General features: G+C 40.8%; 1 protein-coding gene across 1 annotated transcript; it reads left to right on the top strand.

Annotated features, from left to right (window-relative positions):
* Positions 1 to 4,057: 4,057 nt before the first annotated feature.
* LOC143315059 (fish-egg lectin-like) lies at positions 4,058 to 5,815 on the top strand. The gene is made up of 5 exons (XM_076722498.1): positions 4,058 to 4,158; positions 4,282 to 4,518; positions 4,704 to 4,921; positions 5,051 to 5,178; positions 5,551 to 5,815. Exons 1-5 carry the CDS (start codon positions 4,104 to 4,106, stop codon positions 5,690 to 5,692), a joined length of 780 nt encoding a protein of 259 aa, XP_076578613.1. The 5' UTR covers positions 4,058 to 4,103; the 3' UTR covers positions 5,693 to 5,815.
* Positions 5,816 to 21,332: the final 15,517 nt, after the last annotated feature.

Raw genomic sequence — 21,332 nt, 5'->3', positions numbered from 1 at the left:
CCAGTTTGGAAAGTCCTCTCAGGTTCAAAAGAAGTACAAGTTGGCAACGTGACAAAGATGTGCTCACTGCAGGTAGCAACAACTGAAAGAATGAAACACAATGGTAGTAAAAGTTCAACAGGGACAAAACATTGCCAATGGTAGGAGTAGGGTCCATGTCACAATCCACATTCACAGCATCCTTCACATGAAGCTGCTCAAACTTCATACAGAAAGCAGCTGTTATGGAGAACTTGGGGACACTGGTTTCATGGGTAAACTGGTGCAACTTTAATGTCACCACAATCGCAACGACTATTTTTTTTCTCAAACTAAGGTGTGGCAATGGAAATGTACTTTCTGGTTGTGACAAATTTCTAATTTAGAAGTACATAACACAAGAAAAAAGTTATGCACAACCATATTTCGACATCATTCTAATAGTTTTGGAAATATATCCAGACACATACTGTAGGTATAGTGATTGCACTTGAAGATTTGCATATCACAGAGGAAGGGACTACTGCTCTTGGTGGAGGTCTCTGCTCTCCGAGTGCCCCTCTAGTTAGTAATGAAGTCATTTGGAAAACCACAAACTTTGATAAGTTTGGCTGCGGTATTGTTTGCTGGATTCTACACTTCCTCACGTGCTGGCAAAGAATGAGAGTAAATGGTCAATTTCCTGACCTGTCTGTAATGTCCCCTTGCTGCAGCATGCATGAAAACCATCACATCTCTATGTTTGCTGATCATACAGTCATAGTGAGCCTCCTAAACAGTGTTGAAATTTCCCATAGGTCAGTTATTGACTGTTTTTCAGAGTGGCGTCATGAATCAGTTTTTAGTGCTGAATGAGGACATGTGCATTGATTTTAGACATTGGCAGCCCTCTCCTGATACACAGATTGATGGCCTGGATATAAAAATTGTGGAGTCTTACAAGTATTTGGGAACTATACTAGACAATGTGTTACGGTTTGCGGCCGAGCAAAAGGCAAGGAGTGAACCCAATGATGCAGACTTTACAAGAAGCTAAGAGGAAACAGTCCAAATGATTTATTTAATAAAAATAAGGGCACACAAAATCCAACTATGTTCAAAAATCCAAAAACAAGAAAGCTAAAGGGAAACAGGACACAGATCAAAAACCACAGATACCAGGGACTAGACTAGTAATTACTTAGAGGAATTACTTACAGGAATCACAAGGAACACGGAAAGCCACATATAAGGGATGATGCCACAAAGACAAACGGAAACACACTGACTTAAATAGACCGAGAGGAGAACTAATCAGACACAGGTGAACACAATCAAACAATCATAAGGGTGGGAAAAATACAGGGAGTAAAGTAAACTTAGACACATAAGGGATGGCTACCAAAATAAAACAGGAACTAACCACTAAATAGTCCAGATCCTAACAGTAGGATCTACTCCAGAGGGGTATCAGGACCCTGATGACAATGTTTTATGTGCTCGCTTTCTCTTTCTTTCAATCTCCCAAGGTCAAACACAAACGTGTAGTCGGCAAGGTGGTAAATGTCTGCAGCTAAATAAGTGACACTGCTCAGGAGGCCCTGCAGGAGCTTCCCAAGCTCAGACTTGACAAGCTGAAAGCAATAGGTTCAAACACTCCCTTCTACCCTCTGCCACGCCCCTGCTAAACTCAAGGAGGAAAAGGGAGTTATTTGCATAATGTTTTAAATTATTTTTATTTTTTATCCTTTTATCAGACTGTTTTGGTTTTTTTTTTTGGTTTTTTTTACTGTGTCTTCATGTTTTTTGGTCTTAGGGTTGCATTTATGTTCCCTGTGTTTTTTTATGTGTGCTAAATGTATGCATCCCACAGTTATATAACCAATTGCCCCATTGGGGACAAATAAAGTTATAGATTGATTGATTGATTATTCATATAGAATATAAAGTCTTGGATTAACAAAACTAGATATTTCACTTTTAATAACCATAACCATAAGTACAGACTGATATCCCTGTCGTGTCTGTATGGTAAATCTGTCGCTGGAGCCAGTAGCCTGTTAGCTTAGTTTAGCCTGAGGACCGGAAAGGGGGAACATAACAGTATAGCTCTGTCCAAAGGACACAAAATCCCCCTACCCAGATCTATATAATCAACCTCATGGTGAGGACAAGACGCCAGGAAGTCAATACTCCAGTCCAAGAAATAGGCTTTTGACTCCTTCATCTACCATCTAGTAGGGAAACCTTGTCACATTTCAGATATCTGAGTTTTTGGCAGTTTCACCAACTGATTTCCCCTCCAACCTTTTTCAAATGGTTTCATCTTAGGCCCAAATACGTGAAATTATACCTGTTATTACTAAAAGCAAAGGTTAAAGTCAACTTTTTTTTGCAGATTTTTTCTTTCAATTCTCTCCTCTCCCAATAATCATCACACAACCCCCTGCAGTTTTCCTCAGATCCTTTGGACAGGGTCACTAGTAGGAACCATTGGATTAAACTAATCTGACATTAATTAATTAATTCATCGAACAGAATATGAAGTAGCTAAAACGTTTCTGCAGAAACTTGTGATATGTGAAGTACATTTTGTTTATTTACTATGTACTTTTACTCTAGCAAAGGATTTAGTGATTCTTCCAACAGTACATGATGTATACATTTAAAAGGACAATCTACTAGATATTATCTTAATTAGGTTATGAGTTGTGAGATTTTCTTAACACTGTGATGATTTGCAGAGGCTTGAGGTGACAGTCCGACTGCAGCAACAAGTTCTGGTGTGTGATGGCTTCATAAGTTAATATCCTTACCAACATGAAAAACCATGAGTGCACGTTCTGAAATGAAAATGAAAGGTTACAATAAATAAATTAAAAATTCCTACTTCCTCAAACAGCCTGTTGAACCAGTTTTGGCTATCCCTTCACTAAAACCCTCCTCCAAACAGTAACTGTCCAATCATTGCTAAATAACTGCAACCAGGCAACAGCGGGCCTGTCAAGCTTTAGTTCTCTCTAAATGTTGATGTGATGTTCGTGATGCTCTAAGATGAGCGATACTCACTATCTCAAGAGTTTGGAGGGTGGTTTCACTTTTGTAGGAATGGATTAAATTTAGTCTTTATGTGCTCTAACTTAAGCTGTAATAATTAGCATGTCTGGCTAACTGGCTTACAGCCCACAGTCCTAACCAAGCATTACATCCAAAGGCACTGGCCATGTTATTAGCTTTCTACATGATTTTGTAGGATTGCTGGTTACATTAGAAAACTACCTGTTCAGGACCTGTTCAGGACACATCTACTGTTTGTGGATATGTCGATCTCGGAGCCAAGATGCAAATCAGAATTTAGAGTAATGATAGCAGCTCAGTACTGCTCTTTGTTTGTACTCTGGAAGTTCAGTCTGAAGCAGCTCCAGCCAAATTTGTATTAGATACCATTACATTTGCTAACTTCACATCCTATATTCTTCATATCCTCAGATCCTGTAAAAGTGAAGCACAATGTTTGAAAATACGAACATTATAGATACAATACAAACAATATAGCATAAATCTGTACTAAAAAAAACTCTGTCAAGCTCTGTCCATGGGCCTCATGGCAATGTTAAGTGGCCCCGTGATATTCGTGAGTATGGGAGTGGTGATAGCCACAATGAAGTATTTTTAAAATGCAGGATTGACAATCTACAAGATATTATCTTATGTTTTTCGTTGTGAGATTATCTTAAAACTGTGATGATTTGCAGAAGTTTGAGTTGACAGTCTGACTGCACTGACAAGTTCTGATGTGTGATGGCTACAGAAGTTAATGCCCCAAACAACATTTACAACATCCTCCCATCTCATCTGTGCTTTTCATCTCAGAGGTCACCACCCTTCATCTGGTCCAAAATGGGAGGGCCTACCTGACAAAAGCCACCAAACCACAAGTGCATTTTTTAAATGAAAGGTTACAGTAAATAAACAAAAATTTCCTACTTCCCCAAACAACCTGTAGAACCAGATTTGGCTTGGCACGGTCCAGACCCATGGCTCACAGTATAAAAGCAAAACGAACCTGATGGGATGTAGGCAGCAGCTTCACACAGACACAGAGGTACATCCCGAGGTTCACTGCTGACAAACACAGAGACAACATGAAAGTTGTTGCAGGCGTCTTGCTGGTGCTGTGTTCCCTGGCTGTCAGTCAAGGTAGGTCACTTTTATAACAAGGTGAATTGCAGCATCAAGTGAAATTAGATTTGATTGTTTTTCTTTAAATGGATATACATACGTGTGCCACTCACATAAATAATGATTTTCTCCTGACAATAGCCTGGAACTGCACTGACGGTCCACGGCTGAGCTATGCCCTACAGATTGACGCGGGTCAGGGAATGGTCGTTGCAATAAACAGGTACAACTATGTGTATATCCTGCTGAGAACACATTGGTACCATATGACCTATTACAGATTCAAGCATTGCTCAGTTGGACCTGCAGGACTGTGGGCAGTTAGCACCACAGACCAAGTCTTCAAATGGTCAGCTGGCCTCTTTCATCAGTCCGGTGGTAAGCTTCATTAATGTTGTTCTTGTTAAATTTACTGCATAATATGAGAAACCTAGTGCAGTTAAGTTCTCCTACTAGGTAGAAGTTGTCTGAAATACACATTTTCCCCATTTTCAGTCCACACAGTAAACAGCTACTGCTTGCTGATTAAATGATGCATGCCTCTGTGTTGGATTTGTCCTCAGATAAGTCTATTCGCCAGGTGGATGCTGGAGGTAATGGTCAGGTTGTAGGAGTTGATTCCTCCGACAACACCTACTGTCTGACAAGTACCATCGCCTCAGCCCACAGTGGAGTGGGCAACGTGAGTTGGGAGTCCCTACCACGGACCATGCGGTACTACAGCTGCGGCCCATACGGATGCTGGGGAGTTGACTCGAGTTATCAGGTCTACTTCACACAGGTTGGACACTGCAGTGCTTCTGAAATCTCATGTCTTTTAGCTCTTGGTGGTGTTGGTATTACTTTTAGGACACATGAACCATACTCACTCACTGATCAACAACAACTCCATGTATGCTTCTTATGTCAGGGAATGAATGAAACCACCTGTGCCACCAGTAACTGGATACTTCTGCCTGGGATAAACATGACCATGATTGAAGTGGGGACTGATGGAACTGTTTTTGGAGTGGGACTGGACAGCAAGGTCTACCAAAGGTAAAGCAGTAACATGGGTAACACACTGGTCCTTTAATACTATGTCTTTAAGGGCATTAAATCTTGCATGCATGTGCAATACAAGAAAAGTATAAGTCAACATGATGTTAAAATTACAGTAATCATCCATCCAACTTTATTGCTTCAGCGTGTGATATAAGGCATTAGCTTAAAAGTGTGGCCACTAATTATTGTACTTACTCATTACATATAGACATGACTATATGCACTGAAGAAATCAGGACCAAAACAGAATTTTCTGTAAAAAAAAATAATCTCAAAGGGAAACCTTCATGAACCTTATGCAAAGTGCCTCTAATGGAGTTGTTAAGATGATTGTTAAATATATTTCTCTGCCTTCTTTCTCAACAGAATTGGCATCCAAAGTAGTTGGAGAGTAGGCACAGACTGGTCTGTCATCTCAGTGTGTATGTCAGCCCGCCACGTGTCCTATGACCTGGGCAATCTTTGGATCGTGACCACCTCTGGTTCGATCTTGAAGTGCACACAATAATGCTACCTGCATGGCAGGTGCTCAGTGTGCACCGCTGTCTGTTTGTTGTGGAAGAATCCATTTTTTCGGGGAGTGGTGTTTTGGCTGTCATCTCTGTAATGTTCTATTCTTTCTTCAGGATATTCAGTGCACAGTGCACATATGACTGGCATTTGATTTTTCTGTCAGTGTAAAAGCTACGGTACAACTATTCATTCATCTCCTTGTTATGAGGCTACTACTTATTTTGCCTACAGTGATAATGAAGGCTTCAAGAAAAAAATATTGATTGAAATTTGATTTTTAGATGAATCGCATGACTCAATCAGAGTGTAAAAATAAATCTTTATGAATAAATCTCTTTTTAAAGATATGTACATCACAGCAGAGTAGCTACAATGGTAAAGATTAAGAAAATACTCTAAATTAGATAAGGATTTTTTTTTTTTTTTTTAATTTGGTTGTGTTGGACTGTGAACCTTTAACGATAAATAACAATAAAAATAAGAGTAAGAGTGACCTAATGCACTAAAACGTACCCTGAGGACAATTGATCATTTTTAACAATCTCAAACATGTATAACCTCCACCTGATACTTTCTACTGTTTTAATAAATGTTAATGGAAGCAATTTCATCTGACTTTTTTGTGAATGTGTGGGTAAAAGAAGAACAAAGAAAGCCTTTCCAAACATGTTAAAAATGTCCAGAAGAATTGTTGCACACAAGGTTCGATCAACCAAGGTTTGGTCAATTAACCATTCACTAAACAACTGTCCAATCATAGCTTAGCAACTACATTTAAGCAAGCATTGGTTTCCTTCACATGCTAAAGTGGTGGACATGGAGCTCAAGCAAGAGTGATGCTCAATATCTAATATCAAAGTGGCTATGTCCATAGTTTTGCATAACGTTAAGCCTTTATATAATTTAAACATGGAAGTTCTATAAAACTCCAACCCCTGTATACTTCTCATAAATGAGGAAATTAGCTATAGAGACCCAAACCACTTTTTGAACCAGGCTTTAAACATGTAAACATTTATTCCTGCTGTGAAGTTGGGCATTTTGATATGGAGGTCTCTTTTTTGCACCCAGCCTGGTCATTCAAGGAACTGCAGTTTTGGGTTATTTTTCAGTCCCAGAGGCTGCTTCAAAGCTCTCTTGTGGACTTCATTTGGTTGGATACTTTAAAAATCTGCTGTAATTTCCTAATTTCATTTAAAAAGTCTTCCCATTCACTACAAAGCTTCCAAATTTTAAAGGGGCCATTCACACATGAAGTCCAGTTTACTTGTAATGATGAGTCCTACTCTGCCTGTGGACAAAGTGTAATATCTTCTGAGGCTTTGAAGAGAGCTTTCCAAAGTTGAAAGTAGTTGAGCTTAAGCTTAATCAAAAAGCCCTGGAATTTGGTACTGTTGAATTGCATTATGGGTTCAGCAGATTGGGGCCTGATTCAAACTCAGGACTAAAAGTCAGGATACTTTGGCCTTTGTTCGATTTTAACCATTAGTTTTTAATCTAAGTAAATCAACAGTATGTGTATATTTTCATCAAAAGTGCAAAGTGCAAATGTACAGAACCGTCATCTGGCTGTCAGGGGTCATATTTACACATTTAACATGTTTAAGAAAAAACAATATAAAATGATGACCTTATCTTTCATAGCTGAGCTGTTGCAACATCTGCCAGCAATAAAGGTGCTGAAGGTTGGGGTAATGCACTGAAACAAATCCATGATACTCAAATAACTAAATAAAAACAAACAATGAAGAAATCAGGGACAAAGCAACCCCAGTGTGTGCCTGATTCCTTTTACGGTGTCACATTCACTGAAACGGTGCCAGTGATGAAGAGGGAAATTAAGTTCATTTGCTGTTGAATGCTGGATTGATTTGTGGCTCCATTCGTGCACGTGTTGCTGAGCTTGATTGGTAATATCACAAAACTGTACGACATTAATGAGAATTTTATGGTTTTCACGTTTCAGCACAGCATGGATATGTGCACATCATAACACACAAGCAGGAAGGAACTGAGACAAATGCAGGGATTTACTACTGAGTAGCTCGTTTTAGCAATGGAGTTTCAGATGGGACTTCTATTGCTATCTCCTCTCCTCCCTCTTGTATTAATAGATGTAAAGCATCTGACATTTAAATGTCACCAGTGAGAGTGCACACCCATGATTTGGGAGCTCGACAGGGGTGTGTGAGACCATACAGCCTGTCTTGGGCTTGTGCTGGTTGTTAGGAGTCCTTCACCTTCTTCTCCTCCTACTACACCACCTCTCTTAGCACTTCAGCAGCATGCAGCATCAAGACAAGTTGTGGGTCAGATAGAAACACATTGTACTATCTTGGGAAAGTTATGAGTCAGCAAGATTTAGTAGTAGAGTCATGACAGGTCCAGATCACTTTGTGAATGAATTCTGTTTGTATGCTTGTGCTTACAGTTCTCATAAGGATCAAGTGTCAGCACAAAGGTGAAGGTGTCTATCACTCCACAGTTCTTCTGGTCTCAAGGGTTCTACAAACAATATCCTGCCACCTTCCAATTTATTTACCATCCACTCTCTCCCTCTCCGTCCTTTGTCTCTGTAACTTAGTGCTCTGTTTCCCTCTTGTCTCTCTACCACGACCCTAAATAACACGAGGCACAGTTACATCCTGTTTATTGGTAAACAGCCCCACTTTTTACAGACTCCTGAGCAGGTATGAGGCATCAGGAGCAAACTCATAAATCCTCCAGGATGCAGTCCTGCATTTAAATGAGGTTATTAAAAAGTCTACTGTAGGTGGAATGTTTCATGCTTTGTTCTCTCTCCGTTCATCTCTCTGTGTTGAGTTTGTTTTTTACGTACACGCCATAACTTTGTTGTTTTAATTGAGAGGACAGGGCACCCTATCATGAGGTCCTGTCAACCCATCAACGGCAAACTAGGAGAAGAAAAAGCATCTGCAGATGGAAAATTCTGATTCTTTCCCAGACGTACAGTAACATTTTGAAGATACAAACTAGGGACAAAAATGCACAACTTCAGCTAAGCTTTTTTTCCTCTTTCTATCAAGCTAGTTGTGAAATCATACCTCTTTGACAGCCCAAGCCTGATGGTCCAAGGTTGCAGATACATCCAGCATGTCTTAGCCCCAAAGGATGCAACTGTCCTGGGGGACACACGCTGATGGAGTAACTTGAGGCTCCACAAAGCCTCAGGGAGTTCAGGGATCTATCACCCACCCCACTCCATCCCCATCCCTGAGGCCCAGAGAGCCCTGAGACTCATGACTCTAGCTGCTCTTTAAAATCGGTGGCCATCTATTAAGGGAACAGAGGTGTAACTGTGAGAAGTACCCCGGTACACCCACATTCAGTGTTTCAATGCATCCTTTCAGTGCACCGTGTGGTCCGTATTCACTGCATCTAACCATGTCGCTCACCAAGCAAGTGCCGTGTTTATGATCAAAATAAGTTACAACATTTAAAGCTAGGGTCGGTTTTATATTTCAGAAGCATTTTTAGTTATGTTGAACTTCTTTTTTCTTTTTACATCCAGAAAGCAACCAATAAATGCTTGACTTAAATTGGATGCCACCTGCCTGTCTACCTACCTACCACCTACCTACTTTTCTCATTAATGAGAGTCCCCACCCCTCCAGCTCCGTGCCATCAGTCTGTCCACTGAAGTAATATCAACCCTCTATCAAACTCACAGCAAGCAGATTCCCAAACCTCTGAAGTAACAGAGAGTTACTTTGCTAACTCATTGTTAGCAAGCTCATTGTAGCCGCACTGCTCATGTACATACATGTACTTACTGTAGCAGCAACATGAGATGAAAACAATATTATTGGCAGAGGTGAAGGTTTTGGATGAATATTGTTTAGTGTAGTGTTTTTTCCTACACACACACACACACACACACACACAGAAGCTGTAGCAGAAAATAAATGCCTCCATTTAATATTAATATTGTAGCAGTTTAGATGAGACGAAGCAGGAGAATAAGTCGTTTCTGTGATTCTGGATATACTGTAGGCAGGGCACTGGGTGACAGAGTATGTAAAATGGTTCAGAATAGAGATGTTTTGACTTCTGCAGAGCTTGAAAAGAAGACGTGATTGAGTGACTTTACGGTGTGATTGAGCAGTCGGGTCCATTCAGCCATCAACTGCTGCGAGTGATGTGGCTGAAGACAGCATGAGAAACAGAGGGAAGGGAAGAGAGGAGCAGACAATTGACTGCAGAAGTTGTTTAAAACATTCCCTCACACTGAATCACCATAATAAAAAAAAAAAAAAAGTCTGACTTTAAAAAAGCCCAGCTCCCTTTGCTCTAAGATGGTGCAAAATGGACACATTAACTGCTACAGTGTAGTCTATCAGTACAGTTCTTTAAATTTCTCCTTTTCATTGTGTGTGACAATAAAACATGTATATTTTGAGCACATGTGTACCTATACAGAAGATGGGCTGGGTTGTAACTTACTCCGAATACATCCATGATCTATGGCTTAATACTACAGCTGCTACTGTGAGTGCTGAGTGTCTGAGGTTGTTGGGAATTGCAAGCAGTACCTTGAGCTAAATGCCATCAGCATGATAACAGGCTAACATGCTGATAACAGTATGATAATGCTAAGATGGAAGTGTTTAGCAGATATAAATATATATATATATATATATGTTCAACATTTTACTTTAGGGTGTCAGCATGCTAACATTTGCTAATCAGCACTAAAGTACAGCTGAGGCTGATGGGGATGTCATTGGTTTTGCAGGTATTTGGTATAAACCAAAGCATTGGACACAAAAACTTAAACAAAATTTTGAGCTGACGGTGGCTCTACAGGAAAAGTCAGGGGATCACCAAAGCCAAAGGCAGCTCAAGCAGTAGCTGTAGAGATATTTCAGTCTACTGTTCTGTGTACTTGCAGTACGAGCGTACGCCTGGTGTTGAAGTGTGTGTTTTTGAGACTAATCAAACGCCACAGAGGAGCTCCATTTCTCACTCTTTATCAGTGTTTTGCCTCTTTCTCGGTGCAGCCGAGGCAACATTTCCTTCCTCTTCAAAATATTAAAAAAAAAAGGAAAAAGAAGAAAAATCCCCAAACCACAGCATTCGAATCTTGATTTGGATTTCGATTGCATTGCTAATGGTTAAAGCTTCAGAGCATTAAGCATTCAGGCCAGGCCTAATTTAAAGTGTTCCCTCACAGCTGAGGTGTTTGGCATTTTGTCTTCCATTTAACAGCCGAGGTGAACTGAACTGTGACGTTCACTGCTGTGAGTGAGAGGGACGTCAGGCGCCCAGGCTGAGATTATCATTTACACATTTCACTGATCATTTACTGATAGGTCACATTTAGCGCAAAAACGAAACCAAAAAAAATGGATATCTGAAGAGCAAAAATCGGTCAAAAGTTAAGTCAAATATTCCCACCCAGCTCTAGATCATATATAATATAAAACCGGCGAAGTGAAAGCAGACTTCAGTGCAGCTGCTGGTATTTGGTATTCAGTGTGGAGACCGTGTTGAGCTAATGTGTTGAGAAATGGGCCCCTCAGCTGATGATCCATTTTAGTGCAGCGTTAGGCTGAATGCACTGAGCTCAGCCTCCTGCAGGCTTTCAACTCTCTCCATTCCCCATGTGTCACACACGTGAACCCTAACTAGCAGCTGGTCGGCCGACTCGACGCCAAATTGCACCAAATTGTTTTCTTCTTGTGAGCGGAATCAAATCACATCGCATTGCGGGGGGAGCATATGAAGCATTATCATCCCCATTCAAACTGAGGAGGGAATTTAATAGAGAACACCTCTCAGATATAAACAGGTTTATTTTCCATCCATACTATTTATCTGTGATAAATCATATTGTGTAATGTCTCCACTAATCCAGCCTCCGGGCCTCCTCGTGTTTTAATTTTTACAAAGAAAAATGGATTTCAAAGTGCCTCAGTGGAAATAACTAAAAATGATGGCCTCCACTGATTTGACAGTTTTGTGTCACCAAGTTTGCACTGTGTGTGATTCCAGGTGTCAGGTCCTTTTAATATATTGTGGGCTCAAGGGTGCCCTCTCTCAGGAGGTAAATGTCAATCTTCATTGTGAACCTTTGCCAGATCATGAGCGACAAGTCAGAGGAAGGATGCTGCGACCAGTGTACTGACATCAGAAACACCTCTGCACGAACAATGTGGCACAAACCGTGAGTCAAAAGTGGTCAACTATTACTGAGTTCCCTTCTTTCAAGGTGGGCTGTGATTGGCTGCCCTTGACTGTCAAATGTTTAAGTGATTCAAATCCTAAATAATGTTTTGCACATTTCTGTTTGTGAATGGATTAAACAGGGTTATAATGTGTCAGTATGTGAGCTATACATAGCTGCTTCCTCCTGCCAGTATTTATGCTAAGCTAGGCTAATTACATGTTATTTATAGCTTTAGTCAGATTCAATAAAATGCTGAAAGAATTAGCTGTATATTGTTTGCGGATGGAAATGCATACATGAAAAGGGGATGAAACAAAGTGCATTCCTGTAGTTTGCTTTGTTTTGGAATTCTTATCTCTTTCTGAAGTGTGACATACTGTAAGTTTAATGTTAAGGAAAAGTAACGCAAAAATGTAACTAAGCCCCTAAAAGAAGCACAACTGCAGAGACGTGCTAAGCCAAAATTCAACTTTAAGGAACATGGCTGTGGGAGAAGTTGGATATAATCTATTCCAGCTCTGAGGTTCTGTATTGTGTATAACGATTGAAGGGGAACTCACTTTACAGTTGAGATTTTCTTAACTCTTCTATTAGATCACTATATCCCTATAGAGGCTTAAAGTTTCATTCTAACATTTAGATCTGTCTGTGTAGAATTTACATAGTATATAAATACTATTGATTCTTTCGGAAGGGAAAAAATGCCTGGATAAATCAATGCAGCCGTAATGTTTTCAACCATCTACCATTAAAAGTGACATTTATGACAGCAGGCTGCGAGTGACACTAAATAGGTTAGGGTGAGTTCCAATCCATGTCTGTCTCATAAAGACAGACCTCAGACACTGTTTTGCTCAAGGTCACATTCGAGCGTAAACAGTAAAACCTGGCTGCATCCTGGGCCTCCAGGCGTCCTCAAGATTCAAAAAAAAGAATAAATTGGAGATTATAAAAGCAGCAGAGGGCAGTGCAATGGATGGAGCGGGCTTAGTGGTCCAGGACTCTAGCGATGCATCTCTACTACAGCTAATGTGAAGCTTATGACATGTTCAAGGGATGCAGTATGATTCCATTTAAAAACCCATCTTACATATTATAGCAGTGATGCAGCCTAGTTTGGACTGTTTCCATCAGCACACACAGATGAGGACAAAGGTAGGCCGAAGTGAATGTATTAAGGGTGAGCTAACTTCAGCTGAGCTGTGGCTAAAATTAGAGGCAGACAAGTTAAGAAATGTGGAAAAGTTACAGCTCAAAGCAAATGGATATAAAAATGCTTTACCTGTCATCTTGCACTGCTTTATTCACAACAGCAGACGGCTGCATGGCAGCTATCAAGAAAGGCTAAGCGTCATGTTTTAGGTAATCCTAGCGAGAGGAGTGTGTGGCGGGCTGTCAGCCCACTTACCTGCAAGAGAGATGGGGCTCCTTTCAGGCCGAGAGAGGCAAGACTCAGTGCAGAGAAGTGCAGCTCCTCGGCTGGACATGAGGTGGTGGTGTTGCGTTCCAAATCTCTGACAGTGGGAAGGGTTCCCCATGTCCTATGGCCTCTGGGACAGGCTGGGAATGGTCAAGGAGGTCCTTGAGAGGTGTGTTGCCCTGAAAAAAATCAACAGAAAAACAGAAATCAGGTTAATAAAACAGGAACTCTTCAGGTGTTTTCAAGGGAACCCGGTCAAAATAGTTTTGTTTTGTTTTGTTTTTTTAACTTACAATTAAATAAGAATAAAAACTAATTTTGGCATTCATGATGCATGCAACTGTGTTGATGACAGTAGCTAACTTGATGTTGATGGTAAGTCAAATCAGATACTCTGTAGCTGTCTAGTTAATATGTCATATTTAATATATTTAGCATTCAGTTTAAGGAGTTGGTAACAATCTGCCAAGCTACTGTGATCAATGCATTGGAGGCAGGCTAACTTACCTGAAGGTAACTGGGTAAGGTAACACACGGTCTCTGCAAACCCAACTTCACTGACATGAGATGATATGAAATGTATCTCCCTGTCTTAGTTTGTTAACGCTATTTAACTCTTTTTCTTCAGACTAAATGTAAATGAATCAAAACACACTTTAGAAAGTGTGCCAACACTAAGCAGTGACCCACAGACTGACAGTACAGACTGTCACATGCAGCACTTTCAGGAAGCGTGGCCATTTTCACACACAAGAGGACAGTCATATTCAATAACAGGGAAAATGTTTTGTCCAAATTCAGGCAGCAAAAGCAACGAACAGTGGCTTGATGTGATCTGGAAACATTTTGACAGCTACTGGTTACCATTTCACAACCTCATTTGCTTGCTTTCAGGTTTCATGCTGTCACAAATCAAATGCAAGGCGTCACTTTATCGTTAACAATACACAAAGATATTGACTGTTCATTTATTTGAGTTCTATAGTTAGAGAACTTACTATGTCCAACATACAAGACAACTTTTGAGATACATTTTTTAAGAGGAGGTAAATCTATTTGATCCACTGGAGAGTATTTGTTCAACCTTCAGAGCATTTTCAATTTGTTACGACATATATAAAAGCACTGTTTCATGAGGTAGTGACCATCCCCACATCACTGCTACAGCTGAGTGCTCTATCAGTGCTTTGCTCATAGTCCATTCATGATTAAGAAACATTACGTGCCAATAATGGTAAAGCCACCACCAATGTAAATACATAATTTTTCTTAGAAAAAAGACGCCACAGATGTTCTGGTCCCATGAGTACTCAGTAGTCATTACTACATTGTTATATGAGTATTCAGTACTCATGGGTCAGACCACACAAACCTTTGAACTTGGCACTTATTTTGATCTCAACTACACACCTGTAAACAACCCAAACTATGAAACAACTTAGCTTTGATCAGTGTAATAACGAAACTGCAGACAACAGAACTCTCACCGATCACATCGATTACAACTGTGTGTCCTGAAATCTGCACAGATTGTCAACAGCTACTACACCAACCATGAGCTCACATTAGTGAACATAGCCCTTGCTTGTGGAAGGTGGTTTGCATAGTCTACCAAGGTTTTGAACCAATGATTTTCCAACTACTACTTAACTACTAGCCTGCCTCAGCTCACCCATATACCAATAAGAATGGCTGCACACACTGAAAAGACATCCTCCACTTGAGAGGGCACAGGGAAGTGCACAGATTGATTTCCAATATGTCTGTATTACCAGTCAGACCACTGACTCCAATTAAACCCACAGTGTTAATTGTTCAGCTCATTTAGCCTGATCTCCACCATCCCTTCTCATCAGTGACATTAACTCAGTGGTGTCCTGCCATCTGGCATAATGGGACAAAGCCCGGTGGGCAGCCACATCAGTGGGCCATCAAAAATCCATACAGCACATCCATTGACCATGTGTCTGTAGTGGTTTCCAAAAAAAAAACTCAAAGTTACCAGCTGTAGCTGAATGAGCCAATGAGATGCAGGTGAACACTAAGAATGACAGGAAAAAATGTTTCTCAGCTTGATTGTGGGTGAAGCCACAGATAGCACAACTGGTAGTCAAATCAAGGGAGGGCAACCATTTTCCTATCAAGGGCTATTTCAAATTCGATAACATCCTTCAATGGGCATACTCAGCAGGCTTTGCACCATGTTACCTGTCTCCAGCTGCACTTCAAATGATTTCCCATTTGAAAGCAGAGAGCTGAGGAGACACTTTGGAACCATTTTACTTTGCCTGGTGCTAGCAGCTCTGCAGTAGCAACAAGACTCTCCTTCACAAATTCTCCTTCTGAATGAGGTTTCAGCCTCTTGGCTATGAGCTCCATCACCACAAAACTTGCCTGCTGAACACCGTCTCTGTCAGAATGTGGTCTTGTGAAAGCTGCTTGTTGGACACCCAAACCCCACTGAAGTGCATTTATCCTTGCAGCTCACCCACTTTAGCATGTTTTCAGTTCCAATGACACTCGAAATGAGCCTTTTTCATCACGTTGAGTTCGTCCCCAAAACTAACTTTGGCACACTGACTTGCTATTTAATTTAAAGGCATTTACTTGGTCAGTTTCTGCTGGAAAGCTCGGCACCCTGTATCCACTTATGATTTGTTGATAGGCGCCATGTTGCCATGACATAATATAACTGTGACGCGAGTGGTGTGTTCGGGAACCAATTGGAAAAAAGTTGGAAAAAAGTGACTGTTTCTTTGTTTGTTTGTTTTGTTTTTTGTAATTCTGAAGTGCCAATACCTGCCGTATACTGCTGGTGTTGCCTTGAGCTGCAGCACTTGTTGCTAAGTCAGAACTCATCTGAAAGAGAGACTTTGTAACTCCTGAAAGAAGAAATAACATATTCTCTTTCAAATGAAAAGCAAAGACACACTCGCTCTCTTCAGTGGGGGTCAGTAGAATATGCTGCCTCATCCTTACAATAACAGCTTGGTAAGATTGGATATATCACACTCTGCCTCTCTGTCCTCCCTCCAGCCACATTTCTACTTCCTCAAACCCAATCGCTGCAATTCTCTTCCTGTGCACAAGATGCCCTCTGACTCTCTTCTGCTGTCCCAGTTGCCTCACCTCACTCCAGCCTCCAGCCACTTCCTTCTGCCCTGCAATAACACCTTTCCCCTCAGTCCCTGTCACCTGGCCTTCCCCATCCACTCACTCACATGCTTCCCGTTCCCCTTCATCAGCCCAGTGAAACAGAGTGTGCGTGCATGTGTGAGTTGCTAACAACATGCTTCATTACCCTCAAGGCAGTGACCTAAAGTTTTTTCATTTACAGAGTTTTGTTTTTGTGGAATCATTCAAGAGAGAGTAATCAAAGAATCAATTATTTTCCGAACCTGATTTTTGATTCGTGCCTCTTTAACCCAGAGTCTTTATATTCACACATGCTGTTCATTTGTTTGTTTTGTCACAGAATCGTCTAAAAGGGGGAGATTACTCTGAGTACAGCAATACTGGTGAGAGTACTGCAGGATAATGCCACAGTTCCTCACAACCCAAAGACGGCCCTCGGTTGTTGGCCAGATGGTGGACGGACGCACACGTTTAGATGCTGGTGCTGACAGACATGTTACTGGGTTCAACCTAAACTTGCAGTTGTGATTTTTATGTGAAGATGGCTCACTTATTCAGACATGATATGTTACATTGCTACCACATTGGTGTAAAGAGGTGATTATAAGCTTTTCAAAAGGCAATATTTGGATTAAACCAGGCTGGCTGACTGGTCATTAAAGATTGTTTGCTTCAAGTCTTCCAGAAGTGTTTTTCTGTCTCAAAGGGAAAGTCCCAGAACTGCCATCAGGCTGACAGAGCTCATATTTACACATTTAGCATAAATAAGAAAAAAGAAGAATATCAAACGATGACCTTATCTGTCATCTGTGGTTGCTGCACCATCTGTAAACCATAAAGCATCACAGAAAGGTACTGAAGGTCAGGGTAATGGACTGGGACAAATCCATGATAAATAGATAAACAGATGAATAAATACTCACACACCCTTGGATTGGAGTTTTCTCCAAAGACCCTGGGCACTATCATCCAATCAGCTTGATAGATCCATATGGGAATTTCTAAACATCTTTTGCGATTAAAATGAAACTTTTAGAGCGCCACACAGGTTTTCAGCGGGTCTCGCTCATATTTAAATGCCATCACTGGGTTCTGTCTAAACATGCGAGGGAGTTTGGCAGGGATGTGGGAGTTGATCCAGCCTGTAAACTTGATGGGTGCCGAGATGTTTGACAGGATAAGACAGAAGACAAAACAGCTGATAGCTCATCTTTGTTGTTTCCTTGTGAATCACCACACAGTATAACTTTATCTCATCACAGCACTGAAAATGCTTCAAATGAAGTCATTTAAGGAGGAAAAATTGCTTTGTGCTTGAACTGGCCTCAGCCCACGGACACGTACAACCTGACGAGTGACAAGGTTTTACTACATTTAACCAAAAGCATGATCTTTCTGTCACCTTAACTGAGTGCTTTTGTATGCCCGCCATCTACTCGGACCACCTCCCTGCAACTCCAGCACAGTACAAAAACGCAATGTCACCTCAAACAAGCACTGTCTCTGAACATAATCCAGGCAGCGATAATCAATGCAAATTAGCTGTATATTGCAGTATTAGCTGCATCATTTCTAGGAGACAGGGTTGCATTGGGTCACCTTCTAATTTATTCACTCTCTCTGTCCCTGTCCTCCCTCTCTACAACTCTCACTCTGTTTTCCTTTCATCTCTGTACCTTGACCCCAAACAGCAGGAAGCACAGTTACATCCTGTTTATTAGCAAACAGCCACACTTCTTACAGACTGATGAACAGGTATGAGAGATCAGGTGCAAACTCATAAATCCTCGAAGATGTTGCCTGCATTTTAATGAGATCATAAGTTATTAGATCCTCCTCTCCTCTCTCCATGAAACAAGCAGTTAAATCACACCCCTCTGACAGACTGATGGTTGAAGACTGCAGGCACCTTCAGCGCCGAGAGGCCCCAGAGAATGCCGCTGTCCTCAGGGACAGAAGCTGATGGAGGTACCTACGTGACTTGAGGCTCCATAAAGCGTCAAGGATCAGCACATACAGTACCTGTATATGCAGTGGAGGCTGTTCATCCATAAAGAGACTGATGACTCCACCCATCCTGAATGAATGGATGACCCCCCCAGTCAGGATGAAACAAATCTGTATGTGCGTAAACAGTGAGGTAACACTTTAACTCTCCTTTACCATCCATGTTTAAGCTTTAAAGCTGCGCTAGTCAATAGTTTTATGTTAACAAACAATCAAATAATTATGTGTAATAAAGAAAGAAAGGGTCACTGGTAGAGACAAACCCACAGAAAATGATCCAGTGTCTTTCAGTTCACTTTCAGCTCATTGTTTTGGTTTCAGGGCCACCACTTTATTGTTTTGGTTTACTTTCACTCTCATTAGTATTGTTTCCAGCCACAGCAGGATACAAATTTAAATAAACCCATCATACACTAGCCACCAAGTGCCAAAGTTGCACTAACACACATTTCATGTTTATATTGATCTGTGTGTAAACAAGGTTTTTTGTTTTTTTTTTGCTAACATGCCATAATCACTTTGTTGTGTGATATAAAGTCAATATTATGTGTCCAGCTTGATCCACTGCCCCCAACAGGTCATAAAATGAGTTACATACATTATACCTGTGAGCGCTTTAGAGCAATATAAGAACTCTTTCTGCGCCAATTATACCTTTGTGAGACCTAGGATCAATTTCAATTTAAATGTTTGAACTGCTGACAAAGATGTCATATTGCAATTACATGGAATTAGGCTGATCACAATTTCTTATATTTGATTTAAAAAAAAAAAAAAGCTGCATATGGAACAGCACTGTGTTTGATCATTGGTTCAGAAAGTGAGTTCTGACAGACTGAGGAGTTTACCTACTAACTGGCCACTGTGCATGGCGGCTACAGTCACCTGTTGGTTCTATATTTATGAGACCCTCTTGACAGCATCCAGCCATTTATCTGCTCTGAACAACACAGAGCACATCTGCCTTCTGCACCTAAATGTACAAAGGAACTTCAGGTTTCCTCTGAACATTTAAATGCAGGAGACAAATTGGAACAATCACTGTTAGGCTCCCAAATCTAACTTTCCCTGATCGTGCCTATTATCATTTAATAGACTATTCCCAAACTGCTTCTTCAAGCCTGTAGCTTATCTCCTCTGCTCTCTCTGAGATAAATCACAGTCACTCTGAGTTCTGCTTTGGAGTCACTTCTGGAATACTGACAGGTCATGTGGAAACACACATTTACAGTAAAGTAAATGGAGTCTGGAATGGTCAGACGTTGCAGGACGAGGGAGAGGGTTACAGCTAGATGGGTGTGTGTTAACGTTGGTGCACCCAACCATCTACCCTAACCACCTGCCCTAGATGCTTTTGCAGCAGTGCAATGAAGTTATGCTAATTCTGACAGGGTCTGCCAGATATTGCATGCCAGGCCAATGATATGATTCAATGATATGAATGACAATGAACATAAGATTTTAAGTGTTTTAAGTGAGCAAGTAGCATTTATTACTTGTGTTTGTTTGATTGCAGGTGATGGAAAGTAAGTATAATTGCCAAATGCAGTTTTCAATATTCCTTTATTAGTCCCGCGAGGGGAAATTCCAAAACTGTTTCCAAAACTGTTCGACCGAGCAGTTCTGATGAAACAAGCCGGCAGCTTAAAGTGATGCTTGATGAGTCTAACCTAACCAAATAAACCAAGGGCAAACGTCATCATTAGCCAAGATACCTCCCAAATATATATACCAAGAGGCAACTCTTCGGAGAGCCTGTGGAATCTTAATGAGTAAGAAGTTATCAAAAGTCCATGTAACTATTTACAAAGCCTGAAACACTTTTCCACACAAGCATTTTCCACTGATAAAGTAAATTGGAATTGCACTGAAAAAGCACATGGTAAGTTTAAAAGGTTAAGGGGACACTGTGTGTGTGCACGTCCATATTTTCTCTCCTCTTTTCCTGATTTCATTCTCAAGTTCTTTTCCCTTATCTTCTTCCTGTCCCACCACCACCTCTCCACCAACACACACACACACACACACACACACACACACACACACACACACACACACACACCCTGCACAGCTACCTTCTTCCCCATTGAAATTCAAAGCAACATTTCATCACAGCCTCTCATCTCACCCGGGTTCTTCATATCTGTGCTCGACTTCACGATCAATACAGCCAGAGGAGATGTGATACAGCAAGCTTTACTACTTCTCCTGACACCTGCGCTCACCTCTCCCCATCCCCTCCACAAGCACACCCCATCACCTCACTGCCTGTCAGCTTGAGTTTTATGTCGCTGCACATAAACACTAGCAAATATTCTATTCACACTGGTGACAGGGATAAAAACAGCATTGTGAAAAATATTACAGTTCATTTCAATGAGACACAGATTTCCTAAAATTGTACCTCACTGACAAAAAAAATCCAACAAAGTTCCACCATTGATGTTCAAAAATGAACAGTCGAAACTATGTCGTCTTCTATTTCACTTCTTCTATTCCACTTTTGTAGATATACTTGCAAATGAGACGCAATAGTGGAAAGAGAGACAAAGAGGGAACATCATTCTCATTGATGAGACACCTCAATTCAGTCAAAAATCAACTTGTCAATATTGAATAAATTCTAAAATAAAAAAGACATGAACACAAACACTACCCCGCAGAGAAAGCTTACACTAGAGCCAAACAATGGAAGAGACAGAAATGCTCCCAAACAAACAAAAGGTCGAGTGATATAGTAGAGAAGCAGAAAATATTAAATGGATGGAAAATAAGAGTCTTCACTGAACCATCCTTAATCCATTTTAGGGGAAGCTCTATGCCACAAGGTAAAATGATACACAGTCATCTTCAGTCAGACACCCAACAATCATTGGGTCTAAA

This window comes from Chaetodon auriga, chromosome 22, assembly GCF_051107435.1.
Source record: "Chaetodon auriga isolate fChaAug3 chromosome 22, fChaAug3.hap1, whole genome shotgun sequence".
NCBI lineage: Eukaryota > Metazoa > Chordata > Actinopteri > Chaetodontiformes > Chaetodontidae > Chaetodon > Chaetodon auriga.
The sequence above is the reverse complement of the archived record's forward strand: the minus strand, read 5'-3'. Positions and strand labels throughout refer to the sequence as shown.